Here is a 19,328-nt window from a genome sequence, read left to right as displayed (position 1 = left end):
TAGTTTCGCAAATGTCAGAGACGTTTTGTGATAATAAGCATTTATTTTATTTTATTGTCACGTCAATTATTTGAGAGGTTGCATAATTTTCTTTTGGTCAAATTTATCTCTACACATATACATACTGATTTGAAAATTGGCTGCACGCATTTTAAATAAAGTCAAAGAAAATGGATCTTTCCATGGAGAAGCCAAGAAATTTCCTCCGTGAAATTGGGTCTATTCATTCACCATCAGCCAACTTTGTCAAGCATCCTCCTAACAAAACCCATAAAATAATAAATTGTCAAGAAGAAAAAAAATTGTTTATATGCAATTCCAAACCAACTTCTGCACACAAAAAGACAATAGCGGAAAAGAAAATAGCCCAGTGCTGATTAGAAAATAGGCTTGAGTGGAGTCGTTCTATTATGAGGACTGCCATATATGGTCCTCAGGCACTGTAACATCCCGACCCCAAAATTTAATCATTCGATAATTTAATTAATTTTATAAATTATGAAATTATTATTTTGCCGTTGGAGTAGGGGTATTTTGTTCACTTTGTAACCCTGAAGGATTGTGGGAAATGAATAGTACTATTATATAGATCGTGTCTTGGGAAACAAGAACGGTGAGCAATCCCACATCACTTGGGGAGGGAAAAGTGAAGTGCCTCATATGTGTGGGCACTTCTCTTCCTAGCAAGAGACCTTTTGGGCAAGATAGCATTAGCTTGAGCCCAAGAACAAAACCATGAGGAGGAGAGGTCCAAAGCAGACGATATCTTACTAAGGGAGTCGAGTCATAACAAATGGTATCAGAGTTGAACCCCTACCGAAAGTGTGCCAGCCAGGACGCTGAGCCCCAAGGGGGGTGGATTGTAAGACCCGTGTCTTGGGGAAACAAGAACAGTGAGCAGTCCCACATTGCTTGGGGAGGAAAATGCGAAGTGCCTTATATGTGTGGGCACTTCTCTTCCTAGTAAGAGACCTTTTGGGCAAGATAACATTAGCTTGAGCCCAAGAACAAAATCATGAAAGAGGGGGGAGGAGAGGGGGAGGGGGGGGGAGGCCCAAAGTGGACAATATCTTGCTAGGGGAGTCAGGTCATGACAATCTAGGCATGCTTTTTCATCCTCTAAATGTGTTCTAGTTGTTGATTGGGTTATTTAGGATTGATTTCTACGTTTTGGTTGTCAATTTATCGCTTGAAATCTGACCGGTTTTTGGCTCACTATTCTGGCCATTTCCGGGTCACTTTTTGGCAGGTATTTGAGTCCTAAAATGATCCCCATGTCATCCCGACCACGACGGTATTCTCGGATTTGAATTTGGTTATCGTTTAATTTTCGATCAGATATCGCATATTAGGCGTTATCCGGGTTCGACATGCTTAGGCCGTTGGATCGACTCCAATTTCATATATGTTGATCTAGGCATCTCTAGGATCATGTAGGAACTGCGGATTGTGAATCGGAGCCTCAGATGTTCCGATTCAATAACTTAAAGTTTGAGTTAAACGATGATAGTCCGATCGTGCGATCACGAGCAATCCGACCGTTCGATTCGGACCACACTTACAGGACGTGTACTCTAAACCTTGTTGAACCCATAGGAACTTTCAGATCGTAAAACGGAGGTCATGGGCCCCGTGGGCCTGGTTGACCCAATATTGAAAGTTTGACCATTCGATAGTCTTTTGAGGCTATTCCAACATTCAAAACACATAGTTGGACCTTGGGAGCGTCTCGTTCCTCGTGCTTATACTTGAAACCAGAAAAAACCAGGATTTTAATTTAAAGTTCCCGTTCGAGGTGTAACATCCCGACCCCAAATTTAATCCTTATTTAATTATTTAATTATTTAAGGGCATTTTAGTCATATTTTTAACCGGAGAGAGTTTAGGACCGCGACTTGTATTTTTGGGTAGGTCGTACTGAGACGAGTTCATAGACACGTAGTGGGCTCGAATCGGAGTTGTAACAACAGAGATATGGTCAAAAGAAGCCCAGTGGCACAATCGTAAATATTTCGAAATGAGATTTTTTATAAAAACCTGGTTTTCTCTCTCTCTCTCTCTCCCCCGCGGGTCTCTCTCTCTCCTCTCCCTCGCGCGCGACAGCCGGCCACGTTTTGGCCGGCCGTGCTCTCCTCCGGCCACCAATGGCGACGGGACCGGTACCAAAATGACCGGGCCGTCGTCCTCTTCCTACCCCAGCCAGCCCCCGCCTCGAGTCGCCGCGGTTTCGCCGGAATTTGGAGAAGAAGCGGCCGACGTCGCCGGATCTTTACAGCCGCCGATCTCCCTCCTCCGGCCACCAATTCCGTCAACCCAGGTATGGATTTTGAACCTCTCGAGCTGCTCTAGCTGATGGTTGGGTAGGATTAGATCGATTCTTAGCGTAGATAACTCGATTTTCGAATTGAAAATCGGCCGAAACTTCGGCCGCCGTGATCGGCCATTTCCGGCCACTTTTTGGGGTAGGTCCAAGAACAAAAGTGCCTCCAAATAGGGTGTTATACCTAGGGTAGGAGTTTGGAGCCGTGGTTTTGAGATTTTCCGGCGAAGCATTATCGCTTTGAGCACCCACGCGCTGCCGGCGCGTGCGGCGGCTCGTGGGCACTGTAGAAAAAGTAGCGATGTGTTCTGATGAGATCCTTAGGTTGTCACGAGTGCGTAGGATTTCGCGGATCTCAATTCGGACATCGTTTGACTATCGAACGGATAATCGCATAGTGTGCGTTATCCGGGTTCGATAGGTTGGGACCGTTGGATGGTCCCAAATTTAATATATGTTAATCTAGGTATTTCTAGGATTGGGTAGGAATTCACAGATCGTGAATCAGAGCCCCGGATGTTCCGAATAATAATTTAAAGTTTATATTTTATATTAACCGTCGGATCGTGCGATCGTGAGCAATCCGACCGTCCGATCTGAACCAAACTTGCAGGGCAAGTGTCCTGTACCTGGTAGAACCCATAGGGACTTTCGGATCAGAAATTGGAGGTCGTGGGTTCTGCAAGTCCGTTTGACCAGGGTTAGAGTAGTTTGACCCTTGGTTGACCGTGAGTCTCCCGGAGTAATCTCACCTTTCTAAGGGAGATTATCGGGTACTAAATGATTGTGGAGGGTTACAAAATATTAGAATTAATTTATATAATTATAATTATATATGGTTGTACAAGGGTACAACAGAGTCTAGAATGTCAGTTGGGAGTGCTATACGCACTACTTTAGGTACCTCCCCGGATTTTGGATTCACTACAAGCACCACCAAGTGAAAGTTAGGTCCCGCGTGGCGTAGGTTATCCGGCGTTGGGACAGGCCCCATACGTGGCGTTGGTTGTACCGGCGTATGGGGAGATTTGTAATATGATGTTCAGGTCTCATGTGGCGTAGGTTATCCGGCGTTGAGACAGACCCCATACGTGGCGTTGGTTGTACAGGCGTATGGGGAGATATTATGATAGTATGGCATGGTCGCACGTGGCGTAGGTTATCCGGCGTGTTGACAGGCCCCATACGTGGCGTTGGTTGTACCGGCGTATGGGGAGATTATATGAAATACAGAGAAATGAAATAAGGTATCGCCCAAAGGTGGAATTGAGTTTTAGGGAAGAACTACGTGTGGCTTGATCCCTCAAGGAGGGTACGTAGGCAGCCTAAGGTTATTGGGTGCAGCCGCAGACTAGATATTAGTCATAAATTGTAATTGAATTGTTTGGTAGTTGTTTGAGAATTATTGGAAGGCCAAAGGCTATTTATGAGAATTTGCATGAAATTATATTGTGCATGCTGCCAGTTGGGAATATTAAATGTGTTTTCATGCAGGTATAAATTTTGGGAAATGTCCAAATTATAGGGGAGACTCTGCCGAAATTTCGGCAGGAAGTCTCGGTTTTTAGTAAGTGGGCCTGGCATCGGGTGATGCCAGGAATTTCAAAGGGTTCGTCTCGGGTTTTGGGAAAAATTCGGGGCGGGTCCTTTCACGAGGCGTTTTATATTAATCTCGTACACGTATTCTAAAATAGGTACTCCGACCTCGGGTACACAACAGGTGGGACCCTCTTAGGGTCAAGCAGCGTGGTACTACTTGTGAGTGGACTTTGTTTTCAAATGATATGCATTATTTTATGACTGAAAAACTATGCACAAGGATTTATTGGTTTATTGAATTTCTTATATATATAATTAATTGTTGGAACTTGATATTTTCATAAAGTGATTGCAATATATTTGAGTTTTGGCATATTTGAATATCTTGAGTTTATATATATATATATATATGGATTTTATGAATTTCAATCTATGTTTGGCTATGTGTGGGGTACGTGGGCTGTTGATGTGAGATTATGGAAAGAAAGTGGGTTTTAGTATGTCAGTTGAAGTGTTATATGCACTACCCTATGTACCTCCCTAGATACTTTGAATGTGGTGATACTTGGATATGTCGGAACCTTGGCACCCTTGACGGGATGTTTCATAGACCCTTAGCGGGGTTAGTCTGCACGCGTAGCACTTGTCACTGGTATACGAATATTGAGGATTCTGTTGTAGTTGCTAGTGAGCTTAATCCCAATTGGACGACTAGTTCCCTAGCCACATGGTCAATTGAGGATTCTTCCATATTGACTAATCAAACAATCCCCTAGCTGGATTGTTTTCCCTGGTACAAACTAGGTGGTTTCTTACTTATGTATATGTATGTGGGTTAATGACCTAAACGGTCCTCCAACTATTGCTCCATTATCATTTTGGTCCACCAACTAAAATTTTCAATTCAAACGTCCTTAAACTTTTTATTTTGTACCAAGATGGTCCATGTGTCAAAGTCTGTGTATTATTCCATGAAATCGAGGGACAACCGTATTTTTAGGTGAGTATCCTCCTCTCAAAGGGTTATTGATCCCAATGGTCCCCCAACTATTGCTCTAGTATCATTTTAGTCCACTAACTAAAAGTTTCATTTGAGCCGTCCTTCGATTTTTTATTTTTTTTTTGTGTCAAGGAAACTATTATAAAACTTAGAAAATTTTAAAAAATTGAATCTCACTAGCCATATGGCTTTTTTTTTTTTGTGAGACTGGCCTAACAATTAATAACAAAAAATTCTCTATTGTTTAAATTAATTAAAATCACATATATATATATATAAAATAACAAATGTTTTAAAAGAGCAAACAATAATTAAAAATTAAAGAAAACTATTATAGGAACTTGTACCTAATTTTAAAATTGAAAAAATTGAATCTCACCACCAACATGGCTTTTTTTTTATGACATGGACTTAAAAAGTAATATTTTTTTCTCTATTGTTTAAATTAATTAAAAATTTTAAAATCAGATAAATACAAAAATAAATAACAATAAAATTGACGGACTTTGACGGTAGGACCATCTTGATACCAAAAAAAAAAAAAGTGGAAAGACGGTTTAAATGAAAATTTTAGTTTGTGGACCAAAATGATACTGGAGCAATAGTTGAGGGTCCATTTTAGTCATACCCTTCGATAGAGCCTCTCAAAAAGTCGCATATACCCTTCAAAACTTAGTCACGTGGCCATCGTGTGATCAGAAGTAACGGAATCTGTCACAAATGGACCATCTTGGTACAAAATAAAAAGTTTAAGGACGTTTGAATTGAAAATTTTAGTTGGTGGACCGAAATGATAATGGAGCAATAGTTGGGGGACCATTTAGGTCATTAACCCATATGTGTGTGTATATATATATATCATATTATATAAACGTATATATAAATATTCATTTCATTATTATTTATTGGTGAGGATACTTCCTCGCTCGCCGTGCCAACGGACATGTGTGTTGAGAGAATGGTATGGGAATATTACGAAAGGTTTGAATGGATTGAGTAATAAAGTTGCAATATGTGATTTGGAATTTCACTATGGCTTGACCAACTATATATTTATATATATCCATGGCGATTTGGAATACATATTGTTTTCAGTATCGTTTTCTAAACAGTGGGGGTTATACTATGTTGGTTTCAAATGTGAACAGAACTATATTTTTGTCCACTCACAATTTTCTGTTTTGCGCCCCCCAGACAATAGTTGACCGAACTGAGCAACAGAGCCGAGTCATGAGCTTCCGAACCCCGAGCTTTCATAGGACTCTTTTATTCGCTTCCCTCCTGTTAAACTTTATTTTCTGCTTGTAATCCGAACTCAATTATATATGCTCTGTTGTCACCCGTATTAGGGTTTGATTGTGAGGCCGGAGATCATCTATGTAAACTGTTTGAACTTATCTTGTGCATGCTGTTGATTGGTGATATTAATTATGTTTTAAACAGGTTGAGAAATTTAGGGAAATGTCCAAATTTTCAAAGGAGACTCTGCCGAAATTTCAGCAGAAAGTCTCGTTTATTTTAGTAAGTGGGCCTGGTATCAGTATGATTTCGAAACTTTCACGGGATTTGTTCCAGATTCCGAGCAATTCGGGGCGGGTGGATTCCAAGAAATTCGGAATGAGTCCTGTCAAGTACATACTTGTATTATTAGCCGTACAATTAAATCGAACCATCCAAATTTGTTAAAAGAATAATGCCACAACCGCTTAGCACAATGCAAACCACCTTTTACTCAACAAATATTACTCGTGTCTTTTTCTTCAAGAAGTTAATTTTAGTTTTATTCTCCGTTTTGCACAACAGATCTGCTCATATGTCTGAGGGCCATGAAATAAGTATTCAGATCGAATGATTTTTCGTGGACTATAAGTGATGATTTTAGATGTGTGGAAACCAAGACATTTGATGATGATAATTTCAGTGAAACCCATCTTCAGCTTTGGACTCCTCTCTTTCTCTCGTGCTCGACCATATATGGAAACTAAGACTTGATCTTTTCATCACAATATATATGGAGTAAAAGAAAACAATGGATCAAATAATAATCATGGCATTTGGTTTAAGGCATCAAGGATTTTCCGTCGAGAATTGATCAATAAAGAGATAAATAAATAAAAACTTTTGTTTGCAATGAGAAAAGAAACGAAAAAATGTAATTCGGAAAATTTTAAAAGTTGTAAAGCAATTTGTGCAGATGACATAGTCAAAGGGTCTCGTCTTTTCCAGGCAAATATTTTAGACTAAAACTTTAGGTATCCATTGTTGCATTGCATCCTGTTTGTATCATATTTTGAAAATGAACCAAAGTTGGTTTATTTTTTAAATATTAAAATTACATTGGATCCAAGCCCACTTTCATTCTTTCAAAACCAACAAAAAAGGCTTTTGTTTTTGTGTTTGGGCCATTGTTTGGTTCACACAAAGGCCCATATCTCAAAGTATCTCAACCTTGACCCAAACTAAAGTCAAGGAATGGGTAGCCGTTACCAAGTTGACCCACATGACCTTCTGAAAATGGGTTTTCACCATTAAGAGTGACTTGACCGCCGTTTCTCTCAGCAAGGAAGCAAGCTTGTTGATTGACGTCAAAACCAAGAGGAGCCATCTCCCGATTGGTTTTTCATCTACAAAAGGATAGCAAATCAAAGGAACATCCCTTGAAACCAGTATCTTCATCTAAGATACTTTTTCTCCTACTTGTGGATAAACTCACAAGGCCAGGTATGCTACTGACATTGGACAACACTTAAGCTGTATCCTCCACCCATCATTGTCATCGTTGAAAATTTTTGCCTATAAATATAGATATTCAACAGCAACACTCAAAGACTTACTCTCCAAAATCAGACGCAACATCTCTTAAGCACTTGAACAAACTTCAAGCTTTTCAAACAGCCAACATGCTACTCAAATAACTAGTTGACAACTCATGCGCTTATCTTTTATTGCTCTGCCATCTTCTTGGTATGATATTTGTTAGATAATTAGGCTAGGTTCATTCTAAACAGTTAAAACTTGTAACTGATTGGATAGAGAAATCTCCAATCTCTTCATTAGTGTAATTTGTTCTTCAAAATAGCTAAATGAAGAAATCTTTAGCTTTTGTCTTAATTTATTGTCATGACTCAGTTTTTTACATTTTTTTAAAAAGAAATAGTATAGCCGCCCGGCTATAATGGGTTTTTTTACAATTTTTTTAAAAATATAGTATAGCTTCGCAGGTATACCCAGCTTTTTCTATTTTTTTAAAATAAATTGTTTAGTTGGTCAGCTATATGCGTTTTTTCTAATTTTTTTTTTTTTAAAGAACTAGTGTACCTGCGGGGCTATACTTGGTTTTCTTTTTTTTAATTTTAAAAATATAAAATTAGTTTCTTTGTTTTATTTTTATTTTTTGCCAATCTCATTAATTGAATATATGTAATTAAGTAATATCTTAGTAATTTTTTAATTATTTTAATTAGACATTATGTTTTAATGTTCATTTCTTTAGTGTATCTACAAATATTTTATTGATTTCATAAATTACTTAATAAATAATAATTAATTATTTTAAATTATTTTGGAAACTTTGTTTCTTGTTTTTTGTTTCTTTATATTTAATAATAATGGACATGTCTATAATAAACTGTAAGTTAATAAAATAAACAGAAAAGTAACTCCAAATATTTGTCTTCTTAGCTGGAGACTTAAGCCTAAATTTCCTTGTTGTGTGGGTTGTCACAGAAGAAATGACTTGTGATTCCATTAGCAAGCTGGAGCTTGGTTGGTCTATAGTTGTATTTGCAATTTAATTTCAACAACCAACGTCAAGATTCCAAGAGACAGATAAATATAGAATACGGTAGGGTAGGGGTTGGGAAAGGTGTGGTATAATTAGGTTAACTTTATATATAAAAAATTCTGTTTTTTACATTTATTTTTAGTTAAAAGGAACAGACGATAATACCCTTAAACTTAACGGAAATTTTAACGGGGTTAGATATAGGTGGTGAATTGCAATACTTTACAAAGTATAGGTGGTTAAAAATAAAATAAAAAATTCATGTGGTAATGCTCACCTAAAAGTTCATATGGAATTTATGCAAATTTTCCTTTTCTTTTTTTTTTTTTTTTTTCAAACACACATTAGTTTGTAACTTCAATTTTAGGTTAATTCGACCTACCACTCGTTTGGGCCCACTATATACAATGTATCTCATAATTCGAATAGTTTAATTAATTATTTAAGTCCTGATTAATTTAAAGATCAAGCTTGCATAAATTCACTCAAATGAATATCGTTTAGTTATTTAATGGTGATAAAATAAATAGACAAAAAAATATTTTTAATCAATGATGAATATATCCTTGATAGTAGTCAAATGGCTAAACAAAATTCAGAATTGGGTGAATTTTTGCAAGAAAATGATCGTTGATATAGGAACCTAAAAAACCAAGCAATTAGAATCATGAGAGTACATTGTGGAGTGAGACAAAATTAAGAGTTAACATTGTATTAACTTAATAGCAGGTTATCACTTAAAAAGTCATATTAGTCATATTTTGAATGTATGGTTATGTTTCATCTAATACTAGCCTCTCTGCACGCGCTTCTGCGCGTGCGAGAGGCTTTTTTTTAACGGACATCTATATAAATACAATTGCAAAAAAATAGAAACGAAAATTTGTAAGTTGCTCATAGCGCGCGTGATTTAAAAAAGCCTCTCGCACACAAGGAATCGTGTGCAGAGAGGCTAGTCTAATGAGCTTTAGGAGCCAGGGGGATTCTTTGTATTTTTTATTTTTTTTAAAAAAAAAATTGTCTGTTTGGTGGAATTGAAAATTTTCCTTGTTATTTCCCATAATTTCAAATACCTTTTATTATTTTGGGTAAAACGCTTTTTCCTGTTTTTAATTTTTAGTTTGAATTGTCCTTAAAAGTTCTTTTTTTTTTCAATAATTTGGTAACCTAACTTTTATTTCAATAATTTGGTAACATATGTTGTATTGTATTCATTGATAACCTTTATAAAAATAAATCAATTATCATAGTTGATCATATTGAAAAGAATTTAAAACAAATACAAGAACTATTTAAATTCCTCTTTGTATTTATTGATAACAATTATCATAGTTAACCACTGAACCGAATTTGGAACAGATGCAATTGAATAAGTCTTTATTTAAAACAAAACTCTTTACACCAAAATATAGTAATTGAAGCTAGTATTGCAACCATTGAAAAAGGAAACGAAAAAACAAAAAGTTCATGACAATTAAATTAAGATCATGAAATCCTTTTAGCTACTGCTTGTACATGAACCTCCTCCTGCAGCAATTTTATGCTCTCTTGCTACTATCTTCTTTGGAAGCCTCATGCAGCAAATTGGATCTGCATTTACAACAACAACAAAAAACAAAAAAATAACAACAACAAAAAAAGACGAAAACAACTAAAAAGCTTAATATGAAGGAAGATATTAAGAATACTAAAACAATCCATCAAAACAATAGACTTATGTTTCAGAATAAGTCTGTCGCAGTGTGTCATTATGGATGTGTTATTATCAGCTGCGAAAAAAGGCAATTATGTCACTCGAAACAAAAAACAAAAAAAACAAAGGTATGAATGAGGTACCTGGACTTGTCCACGAAGAAGAGCGACTTTGGTTCACTGCTCGAAGAAGTCATGATCGGTGCTTATGTTGACTCACCATGATGCTTCCCTTTTGTTATGCTTTCATGTTACTCTTGAACTCCCTCCAACTCTGATCCTCATTTTGCTTTTAATTCTTGTATAAAAAATAATCCCCTGAGAAAAAAAGAAGAAGAAAATCAAAGCCTAATCTTATTCGTAACAGAAAAAATAGAAGTTGATGCCTGAACTGGACACTTTACATCAATATGAAACTGAATCTGGATCTAGAATGACCTGGACACTTAACAAAAAATAAACATAAAGAAAGAAGAAACTAATAATGATAGTGTAGACAAATAACAAATGTAAACCAACACCCAATTCCAGTCAGAAACAACCCAAAAGTATCCCAAAGGGTGATTTGTTTGCTTTCTTTTTCCTTTGTCACCTACGTCTTCCAGAAAGACAAAAATATAAATCGTGGATTCTCACTAACACATGAACGTAGAGAAATAAAGCCATGGCTTTGTTAGGCACATTTGGAGGCACAAATTATCAGCAGAAAAAAACACCTAGTTATAGTAGAGCCAATATTAAAAAGTCTAATTTTGGGGGAAAAAAGGGATTGTATAATAATGGACAACTTTTGAGAGAACCCAATAGGAAAAAATCATCTTCCAACTAAACTAATGTATGCTGATTGGAAACTTAAAATACAAAATATAACGAAATGAAGAATCATTAACCTTAAATATAGTTTCCTCTGCTACTTATGGAACTCTTATGCATCACAGAGAGAGAGAGGTGAGAGGCGATTCCATCTGTTGAGATAAAATTCCAAAGACTTTTTAATTTCATAAGTAACCTAGACCCTAACCAAAGTCCTTTTGATTGGCATTCAGGGCAAGAACCAACTTTAACTTCTGAATAAGAGTTCTGAAGGAATGGCCCCAACCACATTTATTGCAATCGTACTTTACTTGTTGCAATTGGAGAAAGACCCCAGAGCGTCGGGTCACAACGCCTCCAATATGAATCATGGTATTTAAATGACGCAGCACAAGTAACAAAGGGTTTCAAGCGAAACCTTGAGTAACAATAAAAATTGGATTCTACCAGAAAATTAAGAGAACCTCTCTTGGAATAATGTTATTAAAAACTGAGTTCCAGAAACGTTAGACAAACCTGTCTAAATACACAATTCTCAACAACCCTCAACCCTTCAACTACTAGGGAGTTATTACATAAAACTGAAAAAACAGGATTAATTTGGAGTTTTAATAACGTAACTCCTAAACTGTCCAAAACAGAATTTATTGGAAAATTAACTACCAAACTTTAACTGCAGTTTTGGAAGGCCAAACGACCTCAGAATGCCAAAATCCATCTTATGTCACAGCAAAGCTGTGAGTTACACTCGTGGCGTCGTTCCCTTTCCGAAATGGTATTTTGCGTCCTAATCGGAGCTTGGACGACAAATCTGCATATTCCCACTACGTCCTTTTTCTAGCTCAATCACGATAAAATCTGTCATCTGTTCTACATCATTAAATGGATCTGCCTGCGCACCATAAGAGCAGGATGACATTTACACCTCAAAGGAAAAAGGTAGGAAAGATGGTAGCAAAAAAAAAAAAATCTCCACAATATTGAATGTTGCTAATCTGATCGTAAACAGGTAAGTTGGTTATCCTAACGTAGATCTTTTGATGGATACGTTTGTAATTGGGGTGTAAACTAAACACCACATTCTTGGCAACATCTTCCATGACTTCCAGGACAGACTGGGAAGCATCAGCCAACCAAATGGCAATATTGAGATGAGTACCGATGAATTGCTTGTAATCAATCTCCAGACTACACTTATTGGCTACAAAATGCAACAGTGAATTGATTCAAAATTCAAATTAAAGATCCGAGGCATTATGTAGCTTGCACAACACATTGAGATAAAAAGTACAAATGGCCAATGTACAGTTAACAGAGCATAAGAGCCGGTTAAATAAAGCTAAGCCCTTACCTAATACCATCTCATTAATGAGGCGCACATATTCAATGTCATTCACAAAGGTGAGCAGAAATTCTTTGAACTTCTTGGCTATAAATCTTTGCACTTCATCTCTAGTAACCCACTCCCTGAGTGTTCCCTGAACACGATACATCTCAAACTCGGCTTCTTGGTCATCATCATCCTGCACATGAAATTCATGTAAAATGAGAAAAGCTTGAAGAAATTTACTCAAGAAGTTCATGTAAAAGGTCATCCAAGTCAGAAGCAAGATTTGTATAACTAAACCTCATAGCCATCATCTTCAGTCTGGTCAGTCATTGGGGCATCCTCTCTGGAGTATCCGTTCCCGGTGAACTCTGCATTCCATCATTATCGTCGTAGATTCTTGGAGGCCTGAAATCAGCCATCGCCCTTTTTGAAGGCCTGTAGCAGTCATCATCAGTATGTGCAACCAAAATGCCAACAGAATCAACATACACTAACATCATCATCATACAATCTAATACAGTTATCTTTGGTTCCCAATTGTACGGAGACATTAATTTTGACGGAAATAAAGTTTGGATGAGAGCTTACCTTGGTCATGGAGAAGATGAGGGAGCTTGCGAGTTGTTGTACGCCGTCGCGGGTATCACGCTCGATTTCTGCGGCTCTGCGGTCGGCCACGATCTGATCCAAATCCCTCTCATCCTCAACCGAGTCATCAACCCCTGCCAAGAATCTCGTCATACTCAGCCTCTTCTTGACTCTCTCTCTCTCTCATACACTGCAACATCTTGCAAATACTGAAAATCCACAAAAATAGAAAAAACGAAATGGGCATACAAAATCATACCATAATTTTCTTGACTCTCTCATACACTGCAACATCTTACAAATACTGAAAATTCACAAAAAGAAAAACGAAAATAAGCACACAAAATAATACCATAATTTTATACCAATTTTCTGGAATAAACACAGGCAAAGAGAAAATAAGCCACACAAAGACATGAACTACCAGATTGATGAGCAGACTGGGGGTTCCAATGTTGATTGCTCAAGTTCTTTTTCCTTCAATCTTCCTCCCTGTAACAACAAACCAAACTCAATTTATGATTTACTTCTCAATTTTCGACATCACAAATGAAGAAACGAACCTAGAAAAAAAAAACAAACAAAAAAAAACCCTCAAACCTTTTTATGCAGCAAGGAGATGAGGATTCTTGCTCTGCGAAATAAGGGAGGGGAGGAAATGCGTTTCCAAGTTTGAGGGCCATGGTGGGTTTTGGACGATTTCAGTTTTGCTTTCATCCTATTTCAATAAAACGCGCCGAAGAAACTGATAAAAAGAGCAACTGCCCTGGAGTGGGGTGGGGTCTGTACCTTTTTTCTTTTTAATTTTTTTAAAAGCTCTGCGTAATTGTTTTTTAAATTTTTTAATAACAGGTTATCGCTTAAAAAGTCATATTAGTCATATTTTGATTGTATGGTTCTGTTTCATCTAATATGACAGGATATGGATATGATATTCAAGATCTACTAGTTAAATAAGCAATCTGCTTGAGTTATGAGAGAGAGATTTGCTGCAAGGAAGACTGAAATCTGTAAGGGTAAGTAATCTTTGTAGATTTAAGTTTATTTGCCCATTAATAAAAAATAAAAATAAAAAGGAAAGATTTATGGTCTTTTATTTGGGTGTATACACAAAGGCTAAGTGCTGAAAGGGAGGGAAAGATTTAAAATTTAATTTCCTTGTGAGGGTTGGGAGCCATGCAAGGAAATACAACTCTAGTTAGGAAAAGAGGAAAGATTTTACCCTCTGTTTTTTTTTTGCTTTTTGTTCAAAGGATACTTCATTCCACATCCAACGCAAGGCAAAACAAAAACAAAGAAACAGGAAGGCAAGGGCACAGACGCCAAAAACTAAAGCTGAAAGCAACAGATGCCCAGCAAAGAACTAATAACGAGAGAAGAAAACCATAAACAACAGCAAGAGAAAACAGAAACCAAATACAAAGGAACTGATGGTCAGAAATCTGCATAACGCTTCCAAGTGATCGTGCAAAGAGGGGAAAGATTTTACCACGTAAAGCAAAGTTGGCGTGAGAGCAACTCGACCAGTATCTCAATATCCAAAGGTGACATCTGGATTTCGTGCTTATTTATTTCTGAAGATAAATCCTTGATTTTGCATCCATATCCCAATTTAAATATTTATGTGTAAGAGATGTTGTTTCAGAGTCCACAGTTTAAGATATATACAGTTATTTTCTCCCCCTATGTCCGCACGTATTATCGTGCGGATGGCATTGTAAAGCAGGGAGGGATATATATATATATATCCCAATTTAACCTCTGTGTCCTGATCAAATTGGAGGGTATGAGGTTTGCAGAGGAATTGGGGTTGTCGTTGGTGCAGTGAACAAAGGGGGTTCAGATTTGTCTTTCTTAGGGTTGTTTTTCAAGATATTGTAGAGCACTATTGGCTCACTCCGTTGATGCCCTTAGAAATAAGCTTGTACGTTATGCCCTGGGTTAAATCAAGTGGCTGTTTGGAGGAATCAGCCGCCAGCTTTGCTTTGCTCCCTTTTTAATGAAATCTTGCTTCTTCTAAAAATAAAGGGTGTTGTTTCAAGAAAACTAGGGTTTGTGGCTAGTTTAAAAGATGGTAAATTTCAAACTCAAAATGTTGTACTGATTTATGGCTGGGAATTTTACTGGAGAGTTTATAAGAATGCTCTAATATATGCCAGTTTCTTTTTCTTTTTGTCTTTTATATTTATTTTCTGAAATTAGTTTTTCAGGATAAATAAATAGATTTTGTTTGTTTGTTGAATCTACTTCTTTTTAGCTTGCAGGATATAGTTCTTTGGTTAACTAACAAATAGCAGACCCAATGAAGCTGCAACATTGGACTGTGTTGCGGCATGTTTTCTTCGTCTTGTCGGTAATTTTTCTTCTCATCCTTCTAAATTTCTCATTATTATCACTTAATTAATACTTCATTACAAATATTCAAACTAAACTCTACTGTAGGTAATTGGCATGCTGGTACTTTCTGGTTTATTGATCGGTATCATCAAACATATCGAGCATAATGTAAGTTTAATCTCTAAAATTTACAGTTAATTATTTTGTTAATTAATTATACATGTAATCTACATAATAATTAATTAATGTTACAAGAATTTTCGAGACGTTTCAGGTTCTTGCATTTGCTTACACAGAGAGTGGGCTAGTGAGATTTGTTCACAAGAACAGCAAAGTAGCATTCACACTCCTAATAGTGATGATGGCTATTATGGGAGTCTTCAGTGTGAGTTATATTTTCGTAATGCTTAGTGCTGGGAAACGGGAGATGCTTCTTTGTGCCACACTCATACAACAAATGGAGGCGACTCAACAAGCTGAGAGGAAGAGTATGAGGAAAAGTCTTGCGTTTGTTTCTGCAAGCCATGATGTTCGTGCTGCTCTCACCGGCATTACCGGTTTGATCGAGATATCTTACGATGAAGTAGCCCGAGGTTCAGAACTAGAGACGAATTTGAGACAAATGGAAACTTGTACGAAGGACCTTTTAGGTAAGTTATATCGCCCGTATATATTCTTTTCTCAGTTGTTAATAAATTAATCCTTCTATACATGTTGATATATCAGTTTGAGTACTTGTTATATATATATAGGTATATTGAACTCTATTCTTGATACAAGCAAAATTGAAGCCGGTAAGATGCAACTTGTGGAAGAGGAATTTGATGTGGCTCAGCTACTTGAAGATGTAGTTGATTTGTATCATCCTATGGGTTTGAAAAAAGGCATAGATGTGGTGTTGGATCCTCATGATGGCTCTGTTATGAAGTTTGCACGAGTTAAAGGCGATGGGGGAAGGCTTAAGCAGATATTGTGCAACTTATTAAGCAATGCCGTTAAATTTACTTCAGAGGGGCATGTGACAGTTCGTGCTTGGGTCCAAAAACCTGATTTCAAGAATTCTATAGCTGCGAATTCTGACCGGAATGGTGCCGTATTGAAAAAATTGCTATGCTTTCTATCAAACAAGAAGAAATCACAAGATGTTGACATGGAAGTAATGAATGGGGTCCAGCAAGATCCAAATTGTTTGGAATTTATTTTTGAGGTGGATGATACTGGGAAGGGAATCCCAAAGGAGAAGCAAAAAGCAGTGTTTGAAAACTATGTACAAGTCAAAGAAACAGCTCTTGGAGAAGGAGGTACTGGCTTGGGACTTGGTATTGTTCAATCTCTGGTAAGTAAAATATAAACTTGTTTAAGAATTTCTTGAATTTAGGGCATGCGTTAAATTTGATATTTTTGTTTGCACTAGGTACGTTTGATGCATGGCGAAATAAGAATTGTGGACAAAGAGATTGGGGAAAGAGGGACATGCTTCAGGTTTAATGTTCTTCTAAGTAATGTATGTGAGAATGTCTACAAGGATAGAAGAAAAGAAGACGACCTTGAATTGGGAATAGCTGCCATTCACAGTACTCCCGGTACTCCCAGGCTGACCGCTCGTACCTCGAGTCCTAAGGCAGAGGGATCCAATGTTGTATTGCTGATAAAAAATGAAGAGCGTCGAAGAATGGTGTACAAGTTCATGGAGAGTATTGGGATAAAAGCATGGGTGGTAGAACAATGGGAACAACTTCGTCCTACTCTCAAGAAGATAAAACACAAAGGGAAAGGGTACTATTCTCATCACCATAGTTCTTCAGGAATATCTGATTTGGGTTTGCAAGATTGCTTGAGCAAATCCACATCATGCAACTCTAGCTTTAGATTAAAGGAGGTGCACCCTTTGATGGGTGCAATGGATGGGACAGAAAACATAATCTCTCTCTTTAAGAAGAATAGCACGAACCTTCGTGGCACATCGTCATGCTTTACATTGCTAGTGATTGATACTACAGCTGGACCATTTGAGGAGTTATGTAACATTGTAGCTGAATTCCAAAAAAGCCTTCAAAATGCTTGGTGCAAGGTTGTTTGGTTGGCAAATCCATTGATACAAAGCAACATTAACTTTGACAGCCTTGATCCAGACGACGTTATCAAACACAAGGCGCTTCACGGTACCCGTCTATACGAAGTGGTGAGACTTCTTCCAGAGTATGGAGGTGCACTGCCAAAGAGATTAGGGGGCACATTTGATGTTGGAAAAGTCTCCAGAGCCCCTAGTTCATCAAGATACCAGTTTCACACCGACCGTGAATTTGAAACCTTGTCTTCACCAACTCAAAATCATAAGTCTCACAATGTTAGCTCCAAAGCAAGAGACCTGCCAGTTGATCATGGCCGCCCACTTCCACATAGAGAAACAGAAGGACCTGATAAGCCAAGCAGGCCTTTGGGAGGGAAGAAGTTTCTGGTTGCTGAGGACCAAAAAACCCTAGCTCATATTGCTATGAAAACTCTTACACATTGGGGTGCAACTGTGAAGCTTTGTGGAAATGGAGGAGAAGCCCTAGACCTAGTTCGCAATGATCTAGTCACCCATAGGAAACATGGATATGATTATATATTAATGGACTGCCAGGTAAATACTCTTATTAATATCAAACTATATAAGTAATCAATTCTTTCCCATATTATATTCTAACAGTTCCGACGTCGTTTTGGTGTTCAAACAGATGCCAATAATGGATGGATTTGAAGCAGCAAGAGAGATAAGGAAAGAGGAGAAATCTTACGACGTTCACATTCCGATCATTGCATTAACTTCTCATGAACAAGGCGAGGAAACAAGAAGGATGATTGAGGCTGGCATGGACCACCATTTAACCAAACCCTTGCAATTGGATCTTCTACTTGAAACAATTAGATACATTGACAACAATGCTACTATATAAAATAATTTTACTTTGTATACTTTCCATCTTTTTTTGAAAAAAATTTAAATTCATTGAGTTTCGATTGTTTTGTTGTTTGTAAATAATATTATAATTTCGTGATTTTTTTCCCAACAAGGTTGTGGCATTCATGCACGCCTATTTATGTTTTGGAGGACAAAGTTGAATTTTTGTATGCATATCTCATTTTCTCACCCTCTTTGCTGAATACTATTTATGTGGCTGTCAATATAATTGAAATTACCAGTTGACTATTTATAGCGTTTCTTTTGAGATGAACTAGTTTTAATTGCACTTCAGTTTATACTGTTTATAGCGTTTCTTCTATGTTATAGAGGTTTGTATAGTTCTATCTTGACAGCAATTTATAAATGTTAAAATAAATACGATAAAAGCAGAAAAACAAGTAAATGGAACACAAAATTTCATTGAGTGACCTCAAAACAATTACATGGTCTTACATACAATATTAATGGTTTCTCTTCGACATGTTTTTTATTTCTTTTGTTACATTAACTACAGAATTCTTTTTCTACATCTGAATGTAAAGTTGTCCGAAAATGAAACAGCCTTGAACCAAATTGGTGAAGCATCTTAGCAAGAAGCTTCCAGGAGGTAACAATCTAGGTTGAGCTGTCATAATTAAAAAAAAGTATTAAAAAAACTGTCACCTATCTTAACTTCTTTTATTACATGAACCATCAAGTTAAGAATCTTACTTTATCACAAAAAATTAAGGTTAGTAACGTATCATCATTACCAAAAAAAAAAAAGTGGCAACAGTTACTATTTGAAATTCTCTAGAATGGCCAACTGATCTGTTTCTTAATACTCAAACACTATAGTAGGATTGAAATACTGTAACAATCCTGTAAGCAAAAATTCCAGAATACGCAGCAGAATAAATTCAAATAAAACGCAAACAATTGCATAAAGGACACACGATATGTTGACGCAATAAAAAACTTCAAGATGAGGAAAACAAA

The 19,328-nt window shown here is 37.0% G+C and overlaps 2 protein-coding genes and 1 long non-coding RNA gene across 6 annotated transcripts; 1 reads left to right on the top strand and 2 right to left on the bottom strand.

The window, feature by feature from the left end:
- On the bottom strand, positions 9,934–11,377 carry LOC109950718. Of its 2 annotated transcripts, XR_002273020.1 has the most exons (3): positions 11,226–11,375; positions 10,480–10,653; positions 9,934–10,233 (listed from the first exon to the last, which is right to left on the bottom strand). It is a non-coding gene; the product is annotated as an uncharacterized LOC109950718 (long non-coding RNA). The 2 variants fall into 2 exon arrangements; XR_002273019.1 differs by having other exon boundaries at positions 9,934–10,653; positions 11,226–11,377.
- On the bottom strand, positions 11,669–14,328 carry LOC109950702 (DNA replication licensing factor MCM2-like). 3 transcript variants are annotated; one of them, XR_002273004.1, is made up of 7 exons: positions 13,667–14,328; positions 13,491–13,558; positions 13,326–13,370; positions 13,067–13,200; positions 12,776–12,913; positions 12,500–12,671; positions 11,682–12,349 (listed from the first exon to the last, which is right to left on the bottom strand). XR_002273004.1 is itself a non-coding variant. In XM_020570615.1 (6 exons), exons 4-6 carry the CDS (start codon positions 12,806–12,808, stop codon positions 12,075–12,077), a joined length of 480 nt encoding a protein of 159 aa, XP_020426204.1. In that variant the 5' UTR covers positions 12,809–12,913; positions 13,067–13,200; positions 13,326–13,558; positions 13,667–14,328; the 3' UTR covers positions 11,669–12,074. The 3 variants fall into 3 exon arrangements, 2 of the variants coding, with proteins under 2 accessions (XP_020426204.1, XP_020426205.1); XM_020570615.1 differs by having other exon boundaries at positions 11,669–12,349; positions 13,326–13,558; XM_020570616.1 differs by lacking the exon at positions 13,667–14,328 and having other exon boundaries at positions 11,669–12,349; positions 13,491–13,644.
- LOC18766691 (histidine kinase CKI1) lies at positions 15,369–18,342 on the top strand. Its single transcript, XM_007199943.2, has 6 exons — positions 15,369–15,419; positions 15,509–15,571; positions 15,678–16,053; positions 16,156–16,739; positions 16,818–18,029; positions 18,124–18,342. Exons 1-6 carry the CDS (start codon positions 15,369–15,371, stop codon positions 18,340–18,342), a joined length of 2,505 nt encoding a protein of 834 aa, XP_007200005.2.

Source organism: Prunus persica, chromosome G8 (assembly GCF_000346465.2).
Source record: "Prunus persica cultivar Lovell chromosome G8, Prunus_persica_NCBIv2, whole genome shotgun sequence".
Lineage (NCBI taxonomy): Eukaryota > Viridiplantae > Streptophyta > Magnoliopsida > Rosales > Rosaceae > Prunus > Prunus persica.
The sequence above is the reverse complement of the archived record's forward strand: the minus strand, read 5'-3'. Positions and strand labels throughout refer to the sequence as shown.